The sequence below is a fragment of the Armigeres subalbatus genome, chromosome 2 (assembly GCF_024139115.2).
Source record: "Armigeres subalbatus isolate Guangzhou_Male chromosome 2, GZ_Asu_2, whole genome shotgun sequence".
In the NCBI taxonomy this organism is placed as follows: domain Eukaryota; kingdom Metazoa; phylum Arthropoda; class Insecta; order Diptera; family Culicidae; genus Armigeres; species Armigeres subalbatus.
The window spans coordinates 428,751,651-428,773,556 of NC_085140.1; the positions used below are offsets into that span (position 1 = coordinate 428,751,651).

At 45.5% G+C, this 21,906-nt stretch overlaps 1 protein-coding gene across 1 annotated transcript in view; it reads left to right on the forward strand.

Moving 5' to 3' along the window:
• Positions 1 to 21,329, forward strand: part of LOC134217913 (elongation of very long chain fatty acids protein AAEL008004) — a 33,696-nt gene extending 12,367 nt beyond the window's left edge. The window contains exons 2-4 of the mRNA XM_062696750.1: positions 19,500 to 19,774; positions 20,747 to 20,909; positions 20,985 to 21,329. Coding sequence (XP_062552734.1) covers positions 19,500 to 19,774; positions 20,747 to 20,909; positions 20,985 to 21,289 — 743 coding nt within the window. The 3' untranslated portion in view covers positions 21,290 to 21,329. The remainder of the gene's footprint in view (positions 1 to 19,499; positions 19,775 to 20,746; positions 20,910 to 20,984) is intronic.
• The last annotated feature ends 577 nt before the right edge of the window (positions 21,330 to 21,906 follow it).

The following is a 21,906-nucleotide window of genomic DNA, read 5'->3' on the forward strand; positions in this document are numbered from 1 at the left end:
CCTATGAGGTGCCCTTGGGGAACCCGTAGAAAGGAATATTTCCATTTAAACTCCAAAATATGCCATGCGGTGGCTCATTCGTCATGATTTTTCACAAAATAGATGATTATGCGCTCAAAATCGATATTTGGCCACATTGGCCACTCTTGGAGCCTATGAGGTGCCCTCGGGAAACCCGTAAAAGGGGACATTTCCATTTTAACACCAAAATATGTCGTGTGGCGGCTCTTTTATCATGATTTTCCACCAAACAGTAGTCATGCGCTTGAAATCGATAAATGATCACATTGGCCACTCCTTGTATATGCAAGGTGCCCCCGGGGAACCCGTAGGAGAGGACATCTCCGTTCTGGCACCAAAATGTGCGGTGCTGCGGCTCTTTCGATAAGTGACCACATTGGCTACTCTTTGAGCCTATGAGGTGCCCTCGGGGAATCCGTAAAAGAGGACATTTCCGTTTTAACACCAAAATATGCCGTGCGGCAGCTCTTTCGTCTTGATTTTCCACAAAATAGATGATTATGCGCTTGAAATCGATAATTGACCACATTGGCCGCTCTTGGAGTCTACCAGGGGCCCTCAGGGAACCCGTAGAATGGGATATTTCCGTTTTAACACCGAAATATGCCGAGCGGCGACTCTTTCGGTATGTTTTCCCACCAAAGAGATGGTTATTCGCTCGAAATCAATAAGTGATCACATTGGCCACTCTTGAACCACATTGGCTACATTTGAAACCTATGAGGCTCCCTCGGAGAACACGTAGAAGATGACATTTCCGTTTAACACCGAAATATGTCGTGCGGCGGCTCTTTCGTCATGATTTTCCACAAAATAGATGATTATGCGCTTGAAATCGATAAGTGACCACATTGGCCAATCTTGGAACCAATGAGATGCCCACGGGGAACCCGTAGATGGTGACATTTCCGTTCTTATACCGAAATGAATAAGTGACCACATTTTCCATTTTGGAACCTATGAAGTACCGCCGTGGAGCTCATAGGAGAGGACATTTCCGTTCTTACTCTTACTTAGGGCCGATGCCCACGTAGCGTGTTTTCAAGCTGCGTGCACGCCGCGTCCACGCAAGGTATCCGGCATCAAATGTAGTCGTGCACACGTTTACGTGTTTTTTTTTTTTTTTTTTTTTTTTTTTACAAGGGAGAATGCATTTACACACTAACCCAGTACACGTGCATTGTAGTTGCCAAACTACCACACGGAAGTGTACTGGAGTGTCGGACTCGACCATACCGGTAATACCGACTAAACTCCCTTGGGCTCCACCATCGTTTCCCCCAGGAACTACCTCGCAGTACTACTTCTGGGGGGACGGCAGTACTAAGCGTACTCGCTCATTATCGCTCACACAGGCACTCGTCCCACGCGAGACTGACTTGGGTGCTCGCTCTATCGCACCCTCAAACACACCCTACATACTCTGTTGCACCTCTGTCATGCCGTGCGGGTCTAACTTGTGTGCCCACCCTTCTCATGCCATGTGGGTCTAACTTGTATGCCCACCCAAACCCTTGATTCATGCTCATACGCTCCATGCTTGCACACACATTAACGCTCCTATGGGTCTGACTTGTGTGCCCACCCTTCTCATGCCGTGCGGGACTAACTTTTGTGCCCACCCTTCTCATGCCGTGCGGGACTAATTCTATGCCCACCTTTATCGTACCATGTGAGACTGCTCACCTCTTTCATTCAGTTCGCGCTGACACATACTACTCGAGTCATTCGACCTAACACTCCCTCTGGCATCCCTTGTGGGACTCTTCGCTTAGGTTCCCACTTCTGACATACCATGTGAGTCTGACTCACCTCATTCATGCCATATGAGACTAGCTCAACACGACTCAACTCATTCCTTTCGTACCATGTGAGACTGACTTGGATGCTCCCCACACTCCTCTGCCACGCCACGGGGTATAGTCGTAGGAACCAACATTCCTGCGCTACTCCCAGCGCGGCGTGTGCAGTCCATGCATACACCTATTCATTCACCCTTCTGCCATGCTTCGAGGTGACGATCTCGGTTGCCACCCGCTGCGCCATTACCTCTGCATGGGCAGACCACACACTTCTTCGCGTTCGGCACTTTCGCTCTAACTTACCAATCATAAGTTAGTCATGCTTGTCGATTGTTGCTCGGCGCGCCAGATTCTCTGCAAGCTGCAGGCAATCTGAGTGGTTGCAGTCGAGACTGCGTTCCACTTCTCCACCGCTTGACACATCCTTTGGATAAGATTATCCGGAGTTGTGTCCCGGCCGCAAACGTCTAGCATTGCTCTTCTTTCGACGTCGAAACGAGGACATACGAACAGTATGTGCTCTGCAGTTTCGTCAACACCTGGGCAGTCAGGGCAGACGGGGACCTCCGCGTGTCCAAACCTGTGGTGGTACTGTCGGAAACAGCCATGGCCTGACAGGAATTGTGTCAGATGGAAGTGAACCTCCCCATGGGGTCTCCCCACCCAGCTTGATATGTTAGGAATCAGCCGGTGGGTCCACCTACCTTTCGAGGAGTTATCCCACTCGCGCTGCCATCTGGCAACCGAAGTCACCCTGGTACGCTCGCGAGCTCCTCTGGTGCCACGTAGGTCAAAACACTCCTCGTCCTCCCGGATGACCAGCCCGACTGGCATCATACTCGCTATCACGCAGGATGCGTCGCGCGATACCGTGCGGTAGGCCGATATCACCCTGAGACACATCAAGCGGTAGGTGCTCTCCAGTTTCTGCAGGTAACTGGTTACCCCAGTGCTTTTGCCCAGGACGGGCCGCCGTACCTAAGAATAGATGCGGCAACGCCTGCCAGTAGCCTACGTCTACTGGCGCACACCTTGGAGCTGTTGGACATCATCCTCGATAATGCCGCCACAGCAGTCGAAGCCTTCTTGCACGCATATTCGACATGGCTACCGAAGGTAAGCTTGTCGTCTATGATGACCCCAAGAATCTTCAGACTCCGCTTTGAAGTGATCGCGACGTCTCCCACGTGTACAACTGCATGTTGTGCCGACTTACGGTTGCTGACGATAACCACCTCCGTCTTATGTTGAGCGAGCTCAAGGCCTCTCGCACTCGTCCAGTCCGCCACAGTGCTGATCGCGTGTTCTGCGGTTAGCTCTACTTCGGGGATTGACTCGTAGACCTCTAGGGTTACATCGTCAGCAAAGCCGACGATCTTCACACCAGGAGGGAACTTTAGCTTCAGAACCCCGTCATACATCAGGTTCCATAGTACCGGACCCAGGATTGACCCTTGCGGGACTCCTGCGGTAATAGGAACACTTTTCTGACCGGCATCGGTCTCGTATAGCAGCACACGGTTCTGGAAGTAGCATTCCAAGATCCGGTACAGTCCCACCGGCAGGCTAAGCCGGTGTAACGAGAGCGCGATGGCATCCCAGCTTGCGCTGTTGAATGCGTTCTTCACGTCCAGTGTCACCAACGCACAGTATCGAATTCCTCGCCTTTTCCGTTGGATCGCTACCTCTGCAGTCTTGAGGACTGAATTGATAGCGTCCACCGTGGACTTACCCTTCCGAAAACCAAACTGGTTACTCGACAGGCCATCCGTACCCTCTGCATACGGGGTGAGCCTGTTGAGGATGATCCTCTCGAGCAGTTTACCCGTCGTGTCGATCAGGCAAATTGGTCTGTACGCCGATGGGTCACCCGGAGGCTTGGCCTTCGGCAGCAGTACCAACTTCTGCCTTTTCCATCTCTCAGGAAACAACACTCATCCAGGCATCTCTGCATAGCTAGCCTGAACATGTTCGGGTTCGCTATGATCGCTGCCTTAAGTGCACTGTTTGGAACTCCATCGGGGCCTGGAGCTTTGTTCATCGCAAGGGTGTTAGCCACTGCGAGTAACTCTTCGTTCGTCACCGGAGCCACCATTTCGGCCACACTCCCAGCGCCTTGCAGCGCAGGAGGAGGCCAGGGACTTGTGGCTCGGGACGGGAAGAGTACTTCGATAATCCTCGCCAACCGGTCCGGTGACCGTTCGGGGGATGAAGAGCCCCCTTTGGTCTTGGCCATCACGATCCTATAGGCGTCACCCCACGGATTCGCATTGGCACCCTCGCACAGGTTGTCGAAGCACGCTCTCTTGCTGCTCTTGATGGCCTTGTTAAGGGCCAGTCTCGCAGCTTGAAACACTTCCCGGCAGACCGCTCTTTCCTCCTCGGTGCGGGCTCGTTGCGTCCTACGTCTAGCCGTGAGGCAGGCTGATCGTAGGGCTGCAATTTCGGCACTCCACCAGTATACCGGGCGTCTGCCATTTCTTGGCAGGGCTTTCCTCGGCATAGTAGCGTCGCACGCGCGTGATAAGACAGCTATCAGCGCATCCCCGCTTAGACTGTCGGTGTTGGCCTCCAGTCCCAGGGCCGCGGTGAAAACTTCGCTGTCGAAGTGAGTGGTCTTCCACCCACGGACCTGACAGGGATCACCTGCCCTCGGACGCTGCACACCATAATTGATCTTGAAGCGAATTGCTAGGTGATCACTATGGGTGTAGCCCTCGTCTACCCTCCAGTCCAGGTCCGAGACCAGACTAGGGCTGACAAACGTTACATCTATCCATGACTCGACCCCATTCCTACGGAATGTGCTACTGGCTCCGTCATTGACAAGCACTGCGTCGAGTTTTGCAAGTGCCTCGAGTAACGCTTGTCCCTCTGATTGGTGCAGCGGCTGCCCCATTCCACTGCCCAAGCATTAAAGTCTCCCGCTATAACGAACGGGCTCCGACCTACTAGGTCGGCCGATAGCCTGTCGATCATCTGGTTGAACTGTTCCATTGGCCACCTTGGTGGGGCGTAGCAGCTACAATAGAACACCCCGTTGATCTTGGCTATCGCGACACCCTCCGCGGAGGAGTGTACAACCTCTTGAACGGGGTACCTGCCCGTTGTGCAAATTGCCGCCGACCTAGACCCGTCCGCCACCCAGTTGCCGTAGCCGGCAGGGATGTTGTACGGGTCGGACAGGAGGGCGACATCGATCCTCGACTCCGAGACCGCCTGCCACAGCAGCTGCTGGGCAGGTGCACAGTGATTCAGATTCAGCTGTGTTACTTGCACGGCTTTTTCCGATTGGCTTCTCCGAAGGGACACGCAGGCCCGCCCATAGCATGGTTCCGGGCCTGCTTCTTACTGGCGCAGATAAGGCACCTAGGTGCCTTGTCGCATTCCTGTGCTTTGTGTCCCTCCTCGCCGCAGCGACGACACATCTTGCTTCGGTCTGGGCCCTTGCAGTCATAAGACTTGTGCCCGGACTCAAGGCACCGGTAGCACCTGTCCACTGAAGGTGGCTGGAGCACGCTTACTGGGCATACTGACCAGCCGATCTTCAGCTTCTTTTCTCGATGACCTTTTGGCGTCAGCCACCGGTAGTCTGAGATAGGCTACCTGCGTACCAAAGAATCCCCTCTTAGACGTACAGAGGACCGCTCAACCTCTGTGCCGCACTGCTCTTTGACGGCAGAGACGACGTCTTCCGCGGTCGTGACCTCATCCAGCTGCTTACACTGGAGGGTCACTTCCGCACCCAACGACCTAACCTGAGCGCCGTCACCCAAGACCTCCTGGGCAAGCTTTTTGTAAGCCGCCCCGCTGGATTGCGCGCCACGCTTCAGTACCAAGATCATTTCACCGTTCTTGGTACGTCTAACGCTGCGCACGTCCTGGCCCAGGGCCGATAGGCTATCGGCCGCTCGCAGCGATTTAAGGACATCGGCGTATTTGTCCTTGTCGGTTTTCACCAACAAGGCCTCGCCTCTGTCTCTCACTTTCTTCATTGGTCGAGGGTGTTCGACTTCCGCCCCTACTGACCAGTTGCCAAGGCGATTCGCATCCCCTTCGGCGGGTACCGATGGCTGGCTGGGGCCAGCTTGTGGCTCAGCAACTTGTGCCTGTCTAGTGCCTTTCGCCTTCTTGGGCATACGCCCTTCAGGCTCCGGTGCACCATCCAGGCGACGCTTCGCCTTAATGGTAGCGCGTTTGGGTCGCTTCTTACTTGGCGTTTTCTTGCCCTCACTGGCCGTAAGGGCGGTCGCCTCTATCGCCGCAGTAACACCGCTAGGGGAGGAGAGGGCCTTGGTCTGCGTACCTTTGGCTATCCTCTCTGCTTCCGCTACACGCCTGATGTAAGCGACCTGTTCTTGTCTTGCGACACGAACAGCTCGCCGGAGCACCAACAGGCTCTGCTTGAGCTCCTTGTTAGTGTTCTGCCTGCCGCTTACGAACTCGATGATCTCATCGAGTTGCTCGGCCACCACCCGTATCCCGGGTAGTGGCTCGTCAGGCGTGCAGGCAGGGCTACTCCCCACCACCGCTGGAGACTCTTCGGTGCTGCCAATAGCAGCAGCCGTCACTCCACTTGCCCCCTCTTTAATAGGGGACCTCGCTAGGCCCCTTTTGGCAAAGGGGTCCGTCACCTCCAACTCCAAAGATAGGTTTCGTTCAGTACTCATTTCTTATGGGTCCCCTTGCGGCTGCCGCCGAATCCTACTGGAGTAGTCGCCTTCAGTGATCCCATGGTTATCTATGCCTGCCTTGCGGCAAGCAGGAGGCCATGCGAGGTTGACACTTGCGTGTTCAGAGCCAGATCAGCGCAAGTCAGGAAAGGGCATCTGAGCCTACTCCCACCCAGTAGGCAAAACTGGATGGCAGGATTGGGCAGCGTGCTACAAGGCCCGCCACGGTTTTATGGGACGGAAGACAGCCTAGCCATTAGCCCACTCGCCGTTTCGAGCCAGTGTCACCCGACCCTACTAAGAGAGTAGAATGTCAGACTGCCAGCCCTCACTTCACAATATAACAATATCCAAATACGAAACCAGTACACGCAACCAGTATGCCATAATCAGGGTCTTACTGATATCAACCCTGATGTGCCAGTGGCACTCTCTGGGCTTGTGCTTTTGAAGCGGCACACAGTCGCTTTGATAGAGTCTGCTTACGGGCACTTGTGGTTTTTTGGGAGGGATTTTAGCAGAGCCCACTGCTAAATCCCACCACGCCCTAGGCAGTTCTCTCTGACTCACAGACAGCTGGGGAGGGGTCGTCAAGCCCTTGGACATGGTCCCTGCTGCCCCCACACGTTTACGTGTGCATTACTCCATTTGATGCTGGGTACCTTGCGTGAACGCGGCGTGCAAGCAGCGTGAAAAAACTGTACGTGGACATCGGCCCTTAAAGACATGCCGTGCAGCGGCTCTTTCACTATAATTTTCCATTAAATAGTTGGTAATGCTCTTGAAATCTAATATCAACCCGGGGGAACCCCAGGCCCAATTTCGATAATTGTGGAGTGCCTTGAAGAATTCATTAAAAGTGTCTGTGCACACAAAATCTAACTCACTTTTGAGGTACTTTTCCTCAACCGAATTGCTCGCAGTAAATAGCATTCGACGAAAATCCTGCCCTATTGTTTCCTATTGAAAATTGGCCAGATCGGACTATGGGCTCCGAAGTTATGGCCAAAATACTAATTTCAGCAGCTACATGGGAAAATCACTTTTCTGGCACTTATGCTCGTCCGATTGGCTTGCAATAAGTTGCGTTCAGCAGAAAGTTTTAGAATGCAAAAAAACAAATATGAAAAATAAGAGCTATCTACCTATTAGTGTTATATTAGACTTTTCTTATATACTTCTCAACCCTTTTGAACGAACGATAAAGGCACCATCACCACTAGGTAGATTATTCTTGTTTTATTTCTATCAAATAGGTCATTCATTCTGAACTTAATATCTACAACCTACAAGGTACCCGCAGGAGTCTCACAGAAAGAGAGATTTTTTTTATATCAAAATGTTGCGTTTTCATATCATTGTCCACGGCGATCGATGAAAACCTCAAACTTCTATGAGTCGATATTGAAGGGACCATCGACTAATGGTAATATCGAGATGCGGAATAGAAAATCCTTGGAGAGCTGTTCGAAGGAATCATCACAGTAGCCCAGAAACTATTTTTTAATTTGACTCAGTATACTCAATTTCAAATGAAGAACAATTTCAAGCGCATAACCAACTTTTTGAAGACTTGTGGCCGGGGTAGACAATGATAGACGAAGATAGAGCTGCCGCAAGCGGCACAGTACATTTGATATAACCATGAAAATGTCCTCTCCTACGGGTTCGCAGGGCATCTCAAAGGTTCCGAGAGTAGACAATACCACTAATCAACTCCAAGCACATGACCATCTGTTTGGTAGAAAATAACAAAGAAAGAGCCACCGCACGGCATATTTTGGTGTTAAAATGGAAATATACTTTTCTACGGGCTCCCGGGGGCACCTCATAGGTTCTAAGGGTGGACAATATGTCAATAATCGATTTCGAGGGCACCTATTTGGAGGAAAATCACGACGAAAGAGCCGCCGCATGACATATGTTGGTGTAAAAATGGAAATGCCATCTTCTACGTGTTCTCCGAGAGAGCCTCATAGGTTTCAAATGTAGCCAATGTGGTCACTTATCGATTTCGAGCGCACGTCCATCTGTTCAATGGGAAAACACCAAAAGAGCCGCCGCACGGCTTATGTTGGTGTAAAAATGGAAATGTCCCCTTCAACGGGTTCCCTGGGGCCCCTTCATAGGTTCCAGGCGTTGCCAATGTGGTCACTTATCGATTTCGAGCGCATAATCATCTATTTTGTGGAAAATCAAGACGAAAGAGACGCCGCACGGCATATTTTGGTGCTAAAACGGAAATGTCCCCTCCTGCGGGTTCCCCGGGGGCACCTTGCATGTACCAGGGGTGGCAAATGTGGTCTTTTATCGATTTCAAGCGCAATATCATCTATTTGGTGGAGAATCATGACAAAAGAGCCGCCACACGGCATATTTTGGTGCTAAAACGGAAATGTCCCCTCCTACGGATTCCCCGGGGGCACCTTGTATGTACCAGGAGTGGCCAATGTGGTCATTTATCGATTTCAAGCGCATAACCATCTGTTTGGTGGAAAATCATGACAAAAGAACCGCCGCACGGCATATTTTATTGCGGGTTCCCCGGGGGCACCTTGTATGTACCAGGAGTGGCCAATGTGGTCTTTCATCGATTTCAAGCGCATTATCATCTATTTTGTGGAAAATCATGACGACAGAGCCGCCGCACGGTATATTTTGGTGCTACAACGGAAATGTCCCCTCCTGCGGATTACCCGGGGGCACCTTGCATGTACCAGGAGTGGCCAATGTGGTCACTTATCGATTTCAAGCTCATAACCATCTGATTGGTGGAAAATCATGACAAAAGAGCCGCCGCACGGCATATTTTGGTGCTAAAACGGAAATGTCCCCTCCTACGGGTTCCCCGGGGGCACCTTGCATGTACCAGGAGTGGCCAATGTGGTCTTTTATCGATTTCAAGCGCATTATTATCTATTTTGTGGAAAATCATGACGACAGAGCCGCCGCACGGCATATTTTGGTGCTAAAACGGAAATGTCCCCTCCTGCGGGTTCCCCGGGGGCACCTTGCATGTACCAGGAGTGACCACTTTCGTCGGAAGCCCTCTCATGGACCATACATTACCATTTTAAGAGAATATATGAAGAATTAGCGATCGAATGGCATATATGGAGCGATTTATATGCTCCTCTTATATGACCGACAAGGTCCCCGTGGAAGTCGTTTCCCGGTGGCCATTGTCTCCAGAACCAGCATATCACCACATAGCCACAAAATTGATGAGTTTATCTTTCGAACAGTATATAAACTTTGCAATTCGGTTATAATTTGACTGTTTTATAAGCATTTACATTTCTGGGTCAATATGACCCTAACATCTTATTCGTAACTTTTTTTGTGGGGTCGTTCCTGTTGCACCTTAAAATACTTTTTTCATGTCAGATGCTTCATTTCCACAAAATATTAAAAGTCAAGAAATTTCAGAACGATCGGATTATCAGGTAAAAAGTTATTCTACTTTGAAGTTTCGTTTTGGGTCATATTGACCCCAACATCTTACTAAGGTTAAGAAATGAATAAAACTTGTATTTCGCGAGACAGAACTGTCCCATACAGTTGGCAAAAAAATTTTTTTTTCATTTTCCACTATTTTTAACAATTGAACAAAAAATCATTGAATGAGTGCAAATAATAGATGGAGATCTAGATTTTCTAAATGTCACTTCAATCTGTCTAAATAGTGCACGCCGCAGCCACTCAAGTGCGCGCATTAAAAATACACCGGTTTGTAAAGGCTCCCCCTGGCCTAAGCAATTTTATTGCTGGGACGACGACAGCTTGTTGCCACGATTCTATCGTTGGGTGGATGCTGGCAATGCTCCATTTACGCTTCCATACCAACGGCGACAGAATCGCAGTCGCCAGGCAATAGAATCGCATCAAGATTGTCTCGTCGCGTGTGTTTGAGGGAACCTCAATACATGCCGGTGTATTTAATGTGCGGCGTGCGCCATTGTGATAGAACATTTTGAAAACTCAAACATCCATCTGTACTCATTGAATGAGTTTTATTTAATTGTTAAAAATTGTAAAAAATAAAAAAGCAGAGTTTTGCCAATTGTGTAAGGCAACTCTGGTGCGGGATTGATTCTCCCCGTTTCAGTTTCTTGTCTATTTCGACCTTTTGTGCCTTTTGATCTTATTAATCTTTTATTTCTTTCAGCCTTTTGTCCCATTCGACGTTTTTCCCTTTCGACCTTTTGTCCCATTCGACGTTTTGTCCTTTCGACCTTTTGTCCCTTTCGACCTTTTGTCCTTTTCGACCTTTTGTCCTTTTCGACCATTTGTCCCTTCGACCTTTTGTCTTTCGACGTTTTGTCTTTCGACCTTTTGTCCTTTCGACCTTTTGTCTTTCGACCTTTTGTCCCTAACCCGTCGTAGATTGAAAATTTAATATGGTACATTGTTTTAGATAAACTTACAATCATATTTTAAGTCGATTATTATACAGATAGTAACTATTTCGTTTAATTCATATGAATAATAATTACAGTAAGGCAAACTGTTTTTATTTATGCGGGGTATAATCTCTTTTGTGGTTTCAAAAAACTTTGCAAGAGAATTCGCCGGATTATTTCGGAAGTTGTTTCGAGGTGAAATTTCCAGGAGGAAGGAAATCCAGATGGAATGACTGTAAAAAATGAAAAAAAAAAGCTTGATATAGGGTGGGTGTACCAATTGTCGCCATACATAAGAGCAACTACTTTTCTTAAAGATAAGTAAGAGGCATGTGAGTGAACTTTATATACCAAGGGAAAGGTTTTATTTTCTGCCCCTTACAACAGCTGTGAAAACCACAATAAAATTTGTTATTATCCTCAAAATTAATTAATCCATAATAGGAACGCATGCACCAGTTGTGGCACTAATCTTAATTTTGGTTCCTTGTTTGGCAAATCCCATTGTTTTCATTGTTTTTTTATGGGATTGGCCAAATAGGGACCACTAGTGCGACAACTGGTGCAAAGGACGTCAAAAATTAAGCAAAATAAATTTTTACAATTATGCTTTGCTTGTTTTGGAGAAGATCAAAGGTCTTATCGTATCCTATGAATATGCTATATCGATATGAACTTGATGTTGAGCACCACCCTATAATTCCATCCATAATAGCTGGTGCTCACCATCGGCGCTACCAAACAGATTCCCGCGTTTTTATCAGCCTTTCCTTTTGGTTTTCTTTTAGTTTTCTTTGTGAAAAATGTTATATAATTAGAAGCCATCAATTTTTCTATACTTAGTCTAGTAACGTAATCCAAAGCCTAAATCCTAAATCCAAGAAAGAATTTCGAATGTAATTTGCAAACAAATACCTTTTGGAAATATCATATCCACAGGAATTCTCTCCTTAGCCGTGCGATAAGACGCGCGGCTACAAAGCACGACCATGCTGAGGGTGGCTGGGTTCGATTCCCGGTGCCGGTCTAGGCAATTTTCGGATTGGAAATTGTCTCGACTTCCCTGGGCATAAAAGTATCATCGTGTTAGCCTCATGATATACACCCAACCAGCGGATGGCAGATTTTAATACAGTTCTGCATAAGAACCTTACAGAAACTGTATAATAATTGGGCATATACAATTTCGGAAGATTTTAATACAATTGTTGTATTGAAATAATACAGATTTCTCGGGTACTCATTCAAAAGGACGTATGTGATTTTGTAATCAAAGATTCAATCGTCAATTTGTCCAATCTGATGACACTCCCACGCAAACCAACACCACCAACAGGAAGCCGAAGGCTTCTCCTATCTGTCTGTGGTGATGGTTTGCGTGGGAGATTGCGTGCTCTCAGATTGGACAAATTGACGTTTGAATCTTTGTTTACAAAATCATATACGTCCTTTTGAATAAGTACCCGAGATTTGTAATATTTTAATACAATATTTGTATGAAAAGCTTACAGAATTGTATATGCCCAGATTTTATACAATAATTGTCAGATTTGTTTTTTGGGTGTACGAATGCAAAAATGGTAACTTGGCTTAGAAACCTTGCAGTTAATAACTGTGGAAGTGCTCAATGAACACTAAGCTGCGAGGCGGCTCTGTCCCAGTGTGGGGATGTAATGCCAATAAGAAGAAGAAGAAGAAGAACAGGAATTCCTTAGGAAATTACTCCAGAAACTCCTGCAAAAATTTCTTCAGGAATATCTGAAATGTCTCCTTTCAAAAATCCGTACAGTAGTAAAACATAAACCTGTTTTGAATCTAGAAATAAAATTTCATGTCGAGAAAAACGAGAATATAGAGATAAAATTCTCAGCAAATGAATTTAAAAATACCTTGAGGAATTCTTTCGGAAATTGCTTCAAAACTTCTTCTAAAATGATATGGAAATGCCAATATCATCTTCCAAACTTAGACGTACATGTTCATGATAGAATTAGAGGCGAAAGTATAGAATTGATAGTTCCGTTAGGATACGGTAGGCATGAAGAATGTTTTTATAGAAGTCGATTTGAAAACGAGCGGAGGGCAATATTTGTGATGGCACATATCACACGACCTTCCTTCTGCCAAGCTCTCGTATGAAGGGGGAGGGAAGAATATCAGTGTGGAAGCTGATATATCTCCACTGGCTTCTAAGTTTGGAAGATGGTATTAGCATTTCCATATCATTGTAAATCGTTTAACTTCACTTAGAAGTAACACACACAAAATCATTAATTTAGTGTTCTTCTAAAAATTATTTCATGAACTCCTCCTTTTAGCAATACTTTTAGAAATTCTTCAGGTATTCCATCGAGAATTCAATTCCCTCGACTCCCGTAATTTGTCCGGAATTTCCTTCAGGAATTTTCGAATGAATTGCTTAAAAAATCCCCGGAATTTCATGCCATTCTTGAATTTCTCTGGGCATTCCTTCAAGAATTCCTTCAGAGATTCTTTTTGAAGATTTCCAGGAAATTACTTCGCTGATAGATCCAGAAATATATTTTGATATTTATTCGAAGAAAACAAAAATGGGATAATAAACAGTCATTCATAATTTCCCTTCATTCAACCCAACAGTCATTCATATCCCTTTAAAAAATCCTATAGGAAAACCTTCGAGGAATCCTTAGGGAATCCATGCGTCTTCAGAAATTCGTTCAGAAATTCTTTCGAAACTTCCTTGACGAATTCTTTTAAGAATTTCTTCGCAAATTCTTTTAGAAATTCCTTGACGGAAATGTGGTTGGAATTGCTACGGAAATGCTTTGGAAATACCTGCCTGCGGAAATTGTTGCAGAAAAACCTTCCGAAATTCCTTTAGGAGAATTCCTTCGAGAATTTCTTTGGAAACTATTTTAGGAATTTCTGGGCAAGTAGGTTAAGAATTCTTTTGAATTTTATTTTTTTTGGTATTTATGATAATTAACTTCAGCAATTATTTTTGAAACTTCTTAATAAAGGAATGAGGAATGAGGAATCTCTGAAGAGGATGGAATTTCCGATGGAATCCGAAGGAATTCTTGAAAAAAAAAAAATTGCCGAAGTGTTCCTGCAGGTATCGTGAAGGTATTTCTCAAAGAGTTAATTAGGATATCAACACAAAAATATCAGATGTTAATTCCCTAGGACAGCGGTTCTCAACCTTTTTCTTGAGAGGTACCCCTTTGAACTTTGTCATCAATGGAGGGGAGGTACCCTCTTTATTGCTGTAAATGAAAAAAAAAACAGCGTAACTCCTAACATATATGAAAAACCCTGATTAATCCACCTAGCGGTGATAATGCCTTTCTCGTGCATTATAAAAATAGTATTTTGCCCATTACTCTTGAGCCCATAGTCCGATCTGGCCAATTTTCAATAAGAAACAATGGAAGAGTATTCTGCGTCGAATGCAATTTGTTGCGAGTAAATCGGTAAAGGATAAGTGCCTGAAAAATGAGTGACATTTTTTACTCATTTTTTCTATAAAAAAAGTGGTATTTTGGCCATAACTTCCGATCCCATAGTCCTATCTGACCAATTTTCAATAGGAAACAATGGTAAAGTATCCTGCGTCGAATGCAACTTGATGCGAGTAAATCGGTTGAGAATAAGTGCCTGAAAAATGAGTGACATTTTTTTACTCATTTTTTTTATAAAAAAAGTGGTATTTTGGCCATAACTTCCGAGCCCATAGTCCGATCCGACCAATTTTCAATAGGAAACAATGGTAGAGTATCCTGCGTCGAATGCAACTTGATGCGAGTAAATCGGTTAAGGATAAGTACCTGAAAAATGAGTGACATTTTTTTTGGGTGGGTGCGCACAGACACACACACACACACACACACACACACACACACACACACACACACACACACACATGCAGTCCTGCCTCCCTCATTGGAGGTGGCCCCTAACCCAGCACTTCCTGGTCAACCCAGGATGTCTGTTGAGCAGATTCCCCCTCCATTGTTTAGGAAGAAAAAAACACACACACACACACACACACACACACACACACACACACACACACACACACATACACACAGACATCACCTCAATTCGTCGAGCTGCGTCGATCGGTATATAACACTATGGGTGTCCGGGCCTTCTAAAAAAAGTTTGTTTTTGGAGCGATCATATAGCCTTTACCGTATACTTAGTATACGAGAAAGGCAAAAATGGTATAATTTTCGATCCCATTGTCCGATATGGCCAATTTTCAATAGGAAACAACAGGACAGAATTCTACGTCGAATGCAACTTGTTGAGAGTAAATCGGTTAAGGATATGTGCCCGAAAAATGAGTGACATTTTTTACGCGATTTTTACGTATGAATTTGTGTTTTGGCCATAACTTTCGATCCCATAGTTCAATCTGGCCAATTTCAAATAGGAAACAATGGGACAGGATTCTGCGTCGAATGCAACTTGTTGCGAGCAAATCGGTTGAAGATAAGTGCCCGAAAAATGAGTGACATTTTTTACGCGATTTTTTCGTATGAATTTGTATTTTGGCCATAACTTCTGATCCCATAGTCCGATCTGGCCAATTTCAAATAGGAAACAATGAGACAGGATTCTGCGTCGAATGCAACTTGTTGCAAGCAAATCGGTTGAGGATAAGTGCCCGAAAAATGAGTGACATTTTTTACGCGATTTTTACGTATGAATTTGTATTTTGGCCATAACTTTCGATCCCATAGTTCGATCTGGCCAATTTCAAATAGGAAACAATGGGATAGGATTCTGCGTCGAATGCAATTTGTTGCGAGCAAATCGGTTGAGGATAAATGCCCGAAAAATGAGTGACATTTTTTACGCAATTTTTTCGTATGAATTTGTATTTTGGCCATAACTTCTGATCCCATAGTTCGATCTGGCCAATTTTAAATAGAAAACAATGGGATAGGATTCTGCGTCGAATGCAACTTGTTGCGAGCAAATCGGTTGAGGATAAGCGCCCGAAAAATGAGTGACATTTTTTCCGCGATTTTTTCGTATGAATTTGTATTTTGGCCATAACTTTTGATCCCATAGTCCGATCTGGCCAATTTCAAATAGGAAACAGTGGGACAGGATTCTGCGTCGAATGCAACTTGTTGCGAGCAAATCGGTTGAGGGTAAGTGCCCGAAAAATGAGTGACATTTTTTGAGTAGTTTTGCGCGCACACACACACACACATACACACACACACACACACACACACACACACACACACACACACACACACACACACACACACACACACACACACACACACACACACACACACACACACACACACACACACACACACACACACACACACACACACACACACACACAGACATCACCTCAATTCGTCGAACTGAGTCGATTGGTATATAACACTATGGGTCTCCGGGCCTTCTATAAAAAGTTTGTTTTTGGAGCGATCATATAGCCTTTACCGTATACTTAGTATACGAGAAAGGCAAAAAGGACCTGAAATTTTCATTACTCCTTAAGTTTACATATCAAGCTTTCTACAGGACTTTCATGACTATGAATTGAGGCTTCCGAGCCTATTGATAGAAGGCTTCCGATCCTCTTAAATGGTGGCTTTCGAGCCACTTAGAAGCTGGCCCCTGAGCATCTTGATAGATCGCTAGAAGATTTTCGAGCCATTTGAAAGAAGGCTTCCGAGTCTCTTGAAAGAAGTTTTTCGAACATCTTGAAAGGAGGGCCTCTTGATAAAAGGCTTCCGAGCCCCTTGAAAGGAGGATTCCGAGCCTCTTGATAGAAGGCTTCCGAGGCTCTTGATAAAAGGCTTCCGGGCCTCTTGATAGAAGGCTTCCGAGGCTCTTGATAGAAGGCTTCCGGGCCCCTTGAAAGGAGGCTTCCGGGCCCCTTGAAAGGAGGCTTCCGGGCCCCTTGAATGGAGGCTTCCGGGCCTCTTGAAAGGAGTCTTCCGAGGCTCTTGATAAAAGGCTTCCGGGCCCCTTGAAAGGAGGCTTCCGGGCCCCTTGAATGGAGGCTTCCGGGCCTCTTGAAAGGAGGCTTCCGGGCCTCTTGAAAGGAGGCTTCCGGGCCTCTTGAAAGGAGGCTTCCGGGCCTCTTGAAAGGAGGCTTCCGGGCCTCTTGAAAGGAGGCTTCCGGGCCTCTTGAAAGGAGGCTTCCGGGCCTCTTGAAAGGAGGCTTCCGGGCCTCTTGAAAGGAGGCTTCCGGGCCTCTTGAAAGAAGGCTTCCGGGCCTCTTGAAAGGAGGCTTCTGGGCCTCTTGAAAGCAGGCTTCCGGGCCTCTTGAAAGGAGGCTTCCGGGCCACTTGAAAGGAGGCTTCCGGGCCTCTTGAAAGGAGGCTTCCGGGTCTCTTGAAAGGAGGCTTCCGGGCCTCTTGAAAGGAGCCTTCCGGGCCTCTTGAAAGGAGCCTTCCGGGCCTATTGAAAGGAGGCTTCCGGGCCTCTTGAAAGGAGGCTTCCGGGCCTCTTGAAAGGAGGCTTCCGGGCCTCTTGAAAGGAGGCTTCCGGGCCTCTTGAAAGGAGGCTCTGGGCCTCTTGAAAGGAGGCTTCCGGCCTCTTGAAAGGAGGCTTCCGGGCCTCTTGAAAGGAGGCTTCCGGGCCTCTTGAAAGGAGGCTTCCGGGCCTCTTGAAAGGAGGCTTCCGGGCCTCTTGAAAGGAGGCTTCCGGGCCTCTTGGAAGGAGGCTCTGGGCCTCTTGAAAGGAGGCTTCTGGCCTCATGAAAGTAGGCTTCCGGGCCTCTCGAAAGGAGGCTTCCGGGCCTCTTGAAAGGAGGCTTCCGGGCCTCTTGAAAGGAGGCTTCCGGGCCTCTTGAAGGGAGGCATCCGGGCCTCTTGAAAGGAGGCTTCCGGGCCTCTTGAAAGGAGGCTTCCGGGCCTCTTGAAAGAAGGCTTCCGGGCCTCTTGAAAGGAGGTTTCCGGGCCTTTTGAGAGGAGGCCGCCGGGCCTCTTGACAGGAGGCTTCCGGGCCTCTTGACAGGAGGATTCCGTGCTCTTGACAGGAGGCTTCCGAACTTCTTAAAAGAAGCCCTCTACGCAACTTGAAAAGAATATTTAGAGCCTCCTGAAAGGAGGCTTCCGAGCCTCTTGAAAGTAGTCTTCCAATGCTTTTAAAAGGAGGCTTCTGAGCCTCTTAAAAGAAAGATTCCGAGTCTCTTGAAAGGAGGCTTCCAAAACTCTTGAAAGTAGGCTTCCGAATCTTTTGAAAGGTGTCCTGCTCCGAGCCTCTTGAAATCAGGCTTCTGAAATGCTTGGAAAGAGGTTTCAACAAGCGTAGAAGGATGCTCCCAATCCTTTTGCAAAGAAGCAACTGAGCTTTTCGAAAAAAAATTGTCATGCCTCTTAAGCTATGGCTTCCAGACCTTTAAACTCAAGATTCTAGTTTGGAAGCATATTTTTAACATATTATTCAAACATTTAGTCTCAATCAAATAGATCGCATTGATTTTTTTCTAATTTGTTCATTCGTCGTTTTGTGCTTTTGATATGTTGTCCACAGTCCTTCATACACTGGCGAGTTGTATAGGGCAGGATTGAATCAATAGGCTTTGATTTATAGATCGTCATGCATATTATGTACAAGACAATGTTTTGAAATTCAAAACATTACACTTTATCAATAAATTTGGATTTGAGTTGTAATACATCCGCCATTACGCATTTTTGCCCGAGGTACCGTCTAGGACCAGCGAAGGTACCCCCGGGGATACATATATCCCAGGTTGAGAACCGCTGCCCTAGGAGTTCTTGAGAACATCCGAAGATTTCTGGACAGAAGTTAAACTCACTTTTGTATCTGGCATTGCTTTCTAGAAAACCCCCCAAAATGTCGCGGTCATAGTTTATCCATTATCATACTTCTTCTTATATTCTCAAGAATTCCAAAAAGTTTTGAATAAATATTCCAAAGAATTCCTAGCCTTCAAATAATTACTGAATAATTTATAGATAATAGAATACAATTTAAATTTTGTTATATTTGAATCTGTATGACATTTTTTTAATTTGATTTTTCGCTTAACTGATTATATATACTATAGTGTGGCGCCGACCGTGTTTGAGAACTTACACTCTACTCATAGTGGAAACCTTAAATTCTCGAAATAATGACTGAATGATTCTCACAATAATAAATAATTCAGGGCTTTAAGAAAAATGTTTTATAGTCAATTATATTAAGTATGTAATTAATTATTATAAACGAAAAAAAAAGCATTGTTCAAACTAGATACTTTCTCGAAGCTGCAAAAAAATGTATAAATTTCCATGGCATATTCATAGAATATACAATTTTAAAAATTCAGTTAAATACAAATAACTCGGTGAGTTTTAACATAAATAAATTTATATCATTAATGAAAAATAAATCACGATGTTTTTCATTGTTTAAAAAGAACTCCCATGACACTTGTGCATTTCTAACTGCAATTTGGATTATCGAATGGTTGTTTTGGAATCCTCACTTTTACCATTTATAATTTATTGGAAACCTCCTCTATATGAAGAATTTATTTTCCAACCATTACGCTGTGTGTATTGAAAAAAAAAACATTACCAAAATGCACTTTAATCTAATCTACTTACTCTTGATTTTTGCAGATCCCATTATCGACAACTGGTTCCTGATGAGCAACCCCGTCCCCGTACTATCCATAGCCGCCTGTTACCTTCTGTTCGTCCTCCACTATGGCCCTCGGTGGATGGAACACCGAAAGCCTTTCGTGCTGAAGAACACCCTCATCGCGTACAACGCAGCACAGGTCGTCTTTTCGACGATGCTCTGTGTGCAGCCTTTCTTCATTGGGGGCCTGCACCGGGCACTGAACGTTTCCTGCAATGCCAACGCAGTCGTGGACCGTGATCTTCAGCTGACGGTGAGCGAACAACAGTCCCCCAATACAATATAATTGATTCATGGCCCGCGGAGATTTATTAGATTAATAATGCTTTAATTTGCGCGTGTTTGACGCATTGCTGGTGGAATGTAAGCACACTCGTGGCCGTAACCTTCATTACCGCGCAGCAAGTACTTAACGAACACGGATTCGGCCGACACGCGGCTTCTAATATCTGGCTTCGTCCATCTGTTCCTACGAGCTTGTAGCCGGTCGGCGTGAGATGGTGCTTTGAACCGGCAACCGGCAGTTTCAAAGTGGTGCCCACAATTTTTTTTCTCTTGTCGGCCGAAGGTCAAGATCATCATTGAGATGTGGAACCGTCTAGCAAGCAACATCCGAAATTCATCAGCCATCGACCACACTACAGCGAACATTGACGTAGCGAGAGGCAAAACTGGGCCACTCCTTTTTTCAGAAATTCATTAAAATGCACATTTAATTCTTACATTTTGGGATCAAGATGAAACTTTTGTGTGATATTCCTTAAATTGAACGCAGAATCCACATACACATACCAATGAAATGATTCTTATCTTGCCAAACTTTATGGTAAATTGCGTCACATTGCGATTGGCCTATATAATCATTAAAACTCACAACACACGAAAAGTTAGGCTTTCCACTTTCATATGATACTAAGTAACGAAACAAGATAATAATCATTCCATTCGGCGACTGTCTGAAAACAGTTAAAGCACCCGTAAATGATTCTTAAAACGGAGTATATTGCCCCCTTCTCCCCCACAGGACTGTTTTCCTCTAGACAACCTCTGAGGAAGAAGTAAATCTATGCCATTAACCCACGGGAATGTTTCTTTTCTGTATCATTCGCTCTCTGGGTAATCCAATAATAATGATATTTGCGTAATAATCCTTATAATTGTTGGGTTTTCCTTCCCGGTGGCTACAGATACTCGAATTAATCAATCTGTTTTTTTCCTCTTCCAGATTTGGAATGGTACCTGGTGGTACATGGTGCTGAAGCATGTCGAGCTGCTGGATACGGTGTTTTTTGTGCTGCGTAAGAAGCAATCTCAGGTGTCATTCTTGCACGTCTATCACCACACGATTATGGCGGTCTTCACCTGGGGCTATCTCAAATATCTACCAGGTATGGAGTTTGAACAGATGCCTCACTCTGATTAAGCGAATCCAAATTAACGCGACCGTTTTCCCAAATCCGCAGGAGTCCAAGGTGCGTTTCTCGGAATCCTGAACTCGTTCGTGCACATCATCATGTACACGTACTATCTGATAGCGGCCATGGGACCCCGCTACCACAAGTACCTCTGGTGGAAGAAGTACATGACGACGATCCAGTTGACGCAATTCGGCATCATGCTCGTCTATCTGTTTCTCATCATCAGCTTCCAGTGCAGCGTGCCCCGATCGCTGACCTTCTTCTTCGTGATCAACGTTACGATATTCCTGTTCCTGTTTTGGAACTTTTATCGGAAGGCGTACAATAAGGAGGAAAAGAAAATGCAGTGAGGGGCGGTGTGAGATAACGAAATAAACTTGTTGTCTGTTATGTTGCGCGTGGTTTTTCGTTGGCTTTTATTTTCTCTTCGAAAAGTCGATTATTGTTTGATAACAATTTTGTGGGTAAACATTCTTGTATTATAATCTGGTTATTATCTTTGAACCCCTCGATGTATTCAAAGGTAAGCAAAGATAGACCTTCATCTTCAACCTCTTTTTCTTCTTCATATTGCCCTTATTTCCCCATTAAGACATTGCCGCCTAGCAGCTTAGTATTCATTAAGCACTTCCATAGTTATTACTTAAAGGTTTTTTATGCATTCGTATATCATGAGGCAAAGACGGTGATACTTTTAGAACCAGGGAAGTCGAGAAATTTTTTAACCAGAAAAGTAAAATGACCAGATTTTTCTTGGATCAATCCGGGACACCTTTTGCACAGTGCTGTGATACTTTTATCAATCAAAAAATTCATATTATTTGATGCGCTCATTTGATACAGAATATCCTCAATGATTGCAATGTTTGTATTACGACTGTTTCTTTTGTATTTTATCAGTTAACGGTTACTCAGCCTTTATAATTAGTGAAAAGAATATTTTATTTTCTCGACATTTCAACCCAGG